The following is an 8975-nucleotide window of genomic DNA, read 5'->3' as shown; positions in this document are numbered from 1 at the left end:
ACTGTCAACGTCAACTGTCAACACCTGTCAACCACCGGTCAACACTGTCAACACCGTCAACACCGTCCAACACCTGTCAACACTCGTCCAACACTCGTCAACACAACACGTCAACACTGTCACAACACGTCGTCAACAACTGGTCAACACTGTCAACCACTGTCCAACACTGTCAACCACTCCGTCAACACCCGTCAACACTCGTCAACACTGTCAACCACCGTCACACACTTGCTTCAACACCGTCACACACTGTCAACACTTCGTCAACACCGTCAACACTGTCAACACCTGTCATACACCTGTCAAACACTGTCAACACCGCTCAACACTGTCACACCGTCAACAACCCGGCTCCCCCCTGTCACCACTGTCAACACCGCGGTCAACACACGTCAACACCTGTCAACAGCCGTCAACACTGTTCAACACTGCTCAACACCGTCAACACTGTTCAACACCTGTCTACACCTGTTCAACACTTTGTTCCAACACTAGTCACCACCGTCAACACTGTTCAACACCTGCTTCAACACCTGCCTCAACACGTCAACACCGTCAACACCTGGTCGAACACTGTCAACACCGTCAACACTGTCAACACCGTCAACATTGTCAACACTGTCAACACCGTCAACCCTGTCAACACTGTCAACACTCGTCAACACCGTCAACACTGTCACACCGTCAACTGTCAACACTGTCAACATGTCAACACCGTCAACACTGTCAACACTGTCAACACTGTCAACACCGTCAACACCGTCAACACTGTCAACCCTGTCAACACTGTCAACACCGTCAACACTGTCAACACCGTCAACACTGTCAACATCGTCAACACTGTCAACACTGTCAACACCGTCAACACCGTCAACACTGTCAACACCGTCAACACTGTCAACACCGTCAACACCGTCAACACCGTCAACACTGTCAACACCGTCAACACCGTCAACACTGTTAACACCGTCAACTGTCAACACCGTCAACACTGTCAACACCGTCAACACTGTCAACACTGTCAACACCGTCAACACCGTCAACACTGTCAACACCGTCAACACCGTCAACACTGTCAACACCGTCAACACTGTCAACACTGTCAACACCGTCAACACTGTCAACACTGTCAACACCGTCAACACCGTCAACACCGTCAACACTGTCAACACCGTCAACACTGTTAACACCGTCAACTGTCAACACTGTCAACACTGTCAACACCGTCAACACTGTCAACACTGTCAACACCGTCAACACCGTCAACACCGTCAACACTGTCAACACCGTCAACTGTCAACACTGTCAACACCGTCAACACTGTCAACACCGTCAACACTGTCAACACTGTCAACACCGTCAACATTGTCAACACTGTCAACACCGTCAACACCGTCAACACTGTCAACACCGTCAACACCGTCAACACCGTCAACACTGTTAACACCGTCAACTGTCAACACTGTCAACACTGTCAACACCGTCAACACTGTCAACACCGTCAACACTGTCAACACTGTCAACACTGTCAACACCGTCAACACTGTCAACACTGTCAACACCTGTCAACACTGTCAACACCTGTCAACACCGTCAACACCGTCAACACTGTCAACACCGTCAACACCGTCAACACTGTCAACACCGTCAACACTGTCAACACCGTCAACACTGTCAACACTGTCAACACCGTCAACACCGTCAACACTGTCAACACCGTCAACACCGTCAACACTGTTAACACCGTCAACTGTCAACACTGTCAACACCGTCAACACTGTCAACACCGTCAACACTGTCAACACTGTCAACACCGTCAACACCGTCAACACTGTCAACACCGTCAACACCGTCAACACTGTCAACACTGTCAACACCGTCAACACCGTCAACACTGTCAACACCGTCAACACTGTCAACACCCGTCAACACTGTCAACACCGTCAACACTGTCAACACTGTCAACACCGTCAACACTGTCAACACCGTCAACACTGTCAACACCGTCAACACCGTCAACACTGTCAACACTGTCAACACCGTCAACACTGTCAACACCGTCAACACTGTCAACACCGTCAACACTGTCAACACCGTCAACAGCGTCAACACCGTCAACAGCGTCAACACTGTCAACACCGTCAACACTGTCAACACCGTCAACAGCGTCAACACTGTCAACACTGTCAACACCGTCAACACTGTCAACACCGTCAACACCGTCAACACTGTCAACAGCGTCAACACTGTCAACACCGTTAACAACGTCAACAGAACGTCAACAGAGCGTCAACAGAACATCAACAACATCAACAGAGCGTCAACAACACGTCAACAGAACGTCAACAGAGCGTCAACAACACGTCAACAGAACATCAACAACATCAACAGTGCGTCAACAACACGTCAACAGAACATCAACAGAGCGTCAACAACACGTCAACAGAGCGTCAACAACACGTCAACAACATCAACAGAGCGTCAACAACACGTCAACCGAACATCAACAACAACAGAGCGTCAACAAAGTCAATAGAGCATCAACAAAGTCAACAAAGCATCAACAAAGTCAACAGAACATCAACAAAGTCAACAGAGCATCAACAAAGTCAACAGAGCATCAACAAAGTCAACAGAGCATCAACAAAGTCAACAAAGCATCAACAAAGTCAACAGAGCATCAACAAAGTCAACAGAGCATCAACAAAGTCAACAGAACATCAACAAAGTCAACAGAGCATCAACAAAGTCAACAGAGCATCAACAAAGTCAACAGAGCATCAACAAAGTCAACAGAGCATCAACAAAGTCAACAGAGCATCAACAAAGTCAACAGAGCATCAACAAAGTCAACAGAGCGTCAACAAAGTCAACAGAGCGTCAACAAAGTCAACAGAGCGTCAACAAAGTCAACAAAGCATCAACAAAGTCAACAGAGCATCAACAAAGTCAACAGAGCATCAACAAAGTCAACAGAACATCAACAAAGTCAACAGAGCATCAACAAAGTCAACAGAGCATCAACAAAGTCAACAGAGCATCAACAAAGTCAACAGAGCGTCAACAAAGTCAACAGAGCGTCAACAAAGTCCACAGAGCATCAACAAAGTCAACAGAGCGTCAACAACGTCAACAGAGCGTCAACAAAGTCAACAGAGCATCAACAAAGTCAACAGAGCGTCAACAAAGTCAACAGAGCATCAACAACGTCAACAGAGCGTCAACAACGTCAACAGAGCGTCAACAACACGTCAACAACACGTCAACAGAGCGTCAACAGAGCGTCAACAACGTCAACAGAGCGTCAACAACGTCAACAGAGCGTCAACAACACGTCAACAGAGCGTCAACAACACGTCAACAGAGCGTCAACAACGTCAACAGTGCGTCAACAACACGTCAACAGAGCATCAACAAAGTCAACAGAGCATCAACAACGTCAACAGAACGTCAACAACACGTCAACAGAGCATCAACAACGTCAACAGAGCATCAACAACACGTCAACAGAGCATCAACAACGTCAATAGAGCGTCAACAACACGTCAACAGAGCATCAACAACGTCAACAGAGCGTCAACAACACTGTCAACACCGTCAACACCGTCAACACCGTCAACACTGTTAACACCGTCAACTGTCAACACTGTCAACACTGTCAACACCGTCAACACTGTCAACACCGTCAACACTGTCAACACCGTCAACACTGTCAACACCGTCAACACTGTCAACACTGTCAACACCGTCAACACTGTCAACACCGTCAACACCGTCAACACCGTCAACACTGTCAACACCGTCAACACCGTCAACACTGTCAACACTGTCAACACTGTCAACACCGTCAACACTGTCAACACTGTCAACACCGTCAACACCGTCAACACTGTCAACACCGTCAACACCGTCAACACTGTTAACACCGTCAACTGTCAACACTGTCAACACCGTCAACACTGTCAACACCGTCAACACTGTCAACACTGTCAACACCGTCAACACCGTCAACACTGTCAACACCGTCAACACCGTCAACACTGTCAACACTGTCAACACCGTCAACACCGTCAAAACTGTCAACACCGTCAACACCGTCAACACTGTCAACACCGTCAACACTGTCAACACTGTCAACACCGTCAACACTGTCAACACTGTCAACACCGTCAACACTGTCAACACCGTCAACACTGTCAACACCGTCAACACCGTCAACACTGTCAACACTGTCAACACCGTCAACACTGTCAACACCGTCAACACTGTCAACACCGTCAACACTGTCAACACCGTCAACACCGTCAACACCGTCAACAGCGTCAACACTGTCAACACCGTCAACACCGTCAACACTGTTAACACCGTCAACTGTCAACACTGTCAACACCGTCAACACTGTCAACACTGTCAACACTGTCAACACTGTTAACACCGTCAACTGTCAACACTGTCAACACCGTCAACACTGTCAACACCGTCAACACTGTCAACACTGTCAACACCGTCAACACCGTCAACACTGTCAACACCGTCAACACCGTCAACACTGTCAACACTGTCAACACCGTCAACACCGTCAAAACTGTCAACACCGTCAACACCGTCAACACTGTCAACACCGTCAACACTGTCAACACTGTCAACACCGTCAACACTGTCAACACTGTCAACACCGTCAACACTGTCAACACCGTCAACACTGTCAACACCGTCAACACCGTCAACACCGTCAACACTGTCAACACCGTCAACACCGTCAACACTGTCAACACCGTCAACACCGTCAACACCGTCAACACTGTCAACACCGTCAACACCGTCAACACTGTTAACACCGTCAACTATCAACACCGTCAACACTGTCAACACCGTCAACACTGTCAACACTGTCAACACCGTCAACACCGTCAACACTGTCAACACCGTCAACACCGTCAACACTGTCAACACCGTCAACACTGTCAACACTGTCAACACCGTCAACACTGTCAACACTGTCAACACCGTCAACACCGTCAACACCGTCAACACTGTCAACACCGTCAACACTGTTAACACCGTCAACTGTCAACACTGTCAACACTGTCAACACCGTCAACACTGTCAACACTGTCAACACCGTCAACACCGTCAACACTGTCAACACCGTCAACTGTCAACACTGTCAACACCGTCAACACTGTCAACACCGTCAACACTGTCAACACTGTCAACACCGTCAACATTGTCAACACTGTCAACACCGTCAACACCGTCAACACTGTCAACACCGTCAACACCGTCAACACCGTCAACACTGTTAACACCGTCAACTGTCAACACTGTCAACACTGTCAACACCGTCAACACTGTCAACACCGTCAACACTGTCAACACTGTCAACACTGTCAACACCGTCAACACTGTCAACACCGTCAACACTGTCAACACTGTCAACACTGTCAACACCGTCAACACCGTCAACACTGTCAACACCGTCAACACCGTCAACACTGTCAACACCGTCAACACTGTCAACACCGTCAACACTGTCAACACTGTCAACACCGTCAACACCGTCAACACTGTCAACACCGTCAACACCGTCAACACTGTTAACACCGTCAACTGTCAACACTGTCAACACCGTCAACACTGTCAACACCGTCAACACTGTCAACACTGTCAACACCGTCAACACCGTCAACACTGTCAACACCGTCAACACCGTCAACACTGTCAACACTGTCAACACCGTCAACACCGTCAACACTGTCAACACCGTCAACACTGTCAACACCGTCAACACTGTCAACACCGTCAACACTGTCAACACTGTCAACACCGTCAACACTGTCAACACCGTCAACACTGTCAACACCGTCAACACCGTCAACACTGTCAACACTGTCAACACCGTCAACACTGTCAACACCGTCAACACTGTCAACACCGTCAACACTGTCAACACCGTCAACAGCGTCAACACCGTCAACAGCGTCAACACTGTCAACACCGTCAACACTGTCAACACCGTCAACAGCGTCAACACTGTCAACACTGTCAACACCGTCAACACTGTCAACACCGTCAACACCGTCAACACTGTCAACAGCGTCAACACTGTCAACACCGTTAACAACGTCAACAGAACGTCAACAGAGCGTCAACAGAACATCAACAACATCAACAGAGCGTCAACAACACGTCAACAGAACGTCAACAGAGCGTCAACAACACGTCAACAGAACATCAACAACATCAACAGTGCGTCAACAACACGTCAACAGAACATCAACAGAGCGTCAACAACACGTCAACAGAGCGTCAACAACACGTCAACAACATCAACAGAGCGTCAACAACACGTCAACCGAACATCAACAACAACAGAGCGTCAACAAAGTCAATAGAGCATCAACAAAGTCAACAAAGCATCAACAAAGTCAACAGAACATCAACAAAGTCAACAGAGCATCAACAAAGTCAACAGAGCATCAACAAAGTCAACAGAGCATCAACAAAGTCAACAAAGCATCAACAAAGTCAACAGAGCATCAACAAAGTCAACAGAGCATCAACAAAGTCAACAGAACATCAACAAAGTCAACAGAGCATCAACAAAGTCAACAGAGCATCAACAAAGTCAACAGAGCATCAACAAAGTCAACAGAGCATCAACAAAGTCAACAGAGCATCAACAAAGTCAACAGAGCATCAACAAAGTCAACAGAGCGTCAACAAAGTCAACAGAGCGTCAACAAAGTCAACAGAGCGTCAACAAAGTCAACAAAGCATCAACAAAGTCAACAGAGCATCAACAAAGTCAACAGAGCATCAACAAAGTCAACAGAACATCAACAAAGTCAACAGAGCATCAACAAAGTCAACAGAGCATCAACAAAGTCAACAGAGCATCAACAAAGTCAACAGAGCGTCAACAAAGTCAACAGAGCGTCAACAAAGTCCACAGAGCATCAACAAAGTCAACAGAGCGTCAACAACGTCAACAGAGCGTCAACAAAGTCAACAGAGCATCAACAAAGTCAACAGAGCGTCAACAAAGTCAACAGAGCATCAACAACGTCAACAGAGCGTCAACAACGTCAACAGAGCGTCAACAACACGTCAACAACACGTCAACAGAGCGTCAACAGAGCGTCAACAACGTCAACAGAGCGTCAACAACGTCAACAGAGCGTCAACAACACGTCAACAGAGCGTCAACAACACGTCAACAGAGCGTCAACAACGTCAACAGTGCGTCAACAACACGTCAACAGAGCATCAACAAAGTCAACAGAGCATCAACAACGTCAACAGAACGTCAACAACACGTCAACAGAGCATCAACAACGTCAACAGAGCATCAACAACACGTCAACAGAGCATCAACAACGTCAATAGAGCGTCAACAACACGTCAACAGAGCATCAACAACGTCAACAGAGCGTCAACAACACGTCAACAGAGCATCAACAACGTCAACAGAGCGTCAAAAACACGTCAACAGAGCATCAACAACGTCAACAGAGCGTCAACAACACGTCAACAGAGCATCAACAACGTCAACAGAACGTCAACAGAGCATCAACAACGTCAACAGAGCGTCAACAACACGTCAACAGAGCATCAACAACGTCAACAGAGCATCAACAACGTCAACAGAGCGTCAACAACACGTCAACAGAGCATCAACAACGTCAACAGAGCGTCAACAACACGTCAACAGAGCATCAACAACGTCAGCAGAGCGTCAACAACACGTCAACAGAGCATCATCAACGTCAACAGAACGTCAACAACACGTCAACAGAGCATCAACAACGTCAACAGAGCGTCAACAACACGTCAACAGAGCATCAACAACGTCAACAGAGCATCAACAACGTCAACAGAGCGTCAACAACACGTCAACAGAGCATCAACAACGTCAACAGAGCATCAACAACACGTCAACAGAGCATCAACAACACGTCAACAGAGCATCAACAACGTCAACAGAGCATCAACAACGTCAACAGAGCGTCAACAACACGTCAACAGAGCATCAACAACGTCAACAGAGCATCAACAACGTCAACAGAGCATCAACAACACGTCAACAGAGCATCAACAACGTCAACAGAGCGTCAACAACACGTCAACAGAGCATCAACAACGTCAACAGAGCGTCAACAACACGTCAACAGAGCATCAACAACGTCAACAGAGCATCAACAACGTCAACAGAGCGTCAACAACACGTCAACAGAGCATCAACAACGTCAACAGAGCATCAACAACGTCAACAGAGCGTCAACAACGTCAACAGAGCGTCAACAAAGTCAACAGAGCATCAACAAAGTCAACAGAGCGTCAACAAAGTCAACAGAGCATCAACAACGTCAACAGAGCATCAACAACGTCAACAAAGCATCAACAACGTCAACAACACGTCAACAGAACGTCAACAAAGTGAACATTCAGGATTTCACAGGTGAGGATGGTAACTGGGGTCCAAGAGGTGGAGACCAACCATCTTGACCCCCGGCAAGGTAGGAGCCACACACATGCAACTCTCTACCTCACAATTCCATCAGTTGCCTCACATAATGCCTGGCGATGTATTACTTTTTCATTGTATTTTATATTCAAGAAATTATTGCATTTTATCACTAAAATATAATGTCTTAATTTGTATCACTTTTCACAACCAGATTTATTATATTTCATTTTGTATTGTTCCGTCGGAAATTCTGAAAGGATCGTTTTTTTTTTAATCTGTCCCAGAATCCTCTGTTCCAATTATCACTGATTAAAATGGATGTATATTGTATGTATACATGTATTGTATGTATACATGTATTGACGGACGAGTCTTTGTTTATGTGTATTTGTGTGTGTCTGGGTGTACTCACCTAGTTGTGCTTGTAGGGTCGAACAGTTATTCTTAAGCCCCGCCTTTCAACGTGTGTGGGTGTATTTACTATTTGTCTATAGAATCGACC

The 8975-nt window shown here is 46.8% G+C and overlaps 1 protein-coding gene across 1 annotated transcript in view; it reads left to right on the top strand.

The window, feature by feature from the left end:
* Positions 1-8446, top strand: part of LOC123749379 (uncharacterized protein DDB_G0283357-like) — a 76779-nt gene extending 68333 nt beyond the window's left edge. Inside the window, exons 4-5 of the mRNA XM_069338208.1 lie at positions 2278-3386; positions 6137-8446. Of these exons, the coding sequence (XP_069194309.1) occupies positions 2278-3386; positions 6137-8446 (3419 nt within the window). The remainder of the gene's footprint in view (positions 1-2277; positions 3387-6136) is intronic.
* Positions 8447-8975: the final 529 nt, after the last annotated feature.

Source organism: Procambarus clarkii, chromosome 39 (assembly GCF_040958095.1).
Source record: "Procambarus clarkii isolate CNS0578487 chromosome 39, FALCON_Pclarkii_2.0, whole genome shotgun sequence".
Taxonomy (NCBI): domain Eukaryota; kingdom Metazoa; phylum Arthropoda; class Malacostraca; order Decapoda; family Cambaridae; genus Procambarus; species Procambarus clarkii.
This window is presented reverse-complemented; position numbering and strand designations above follow the sequence as displayed.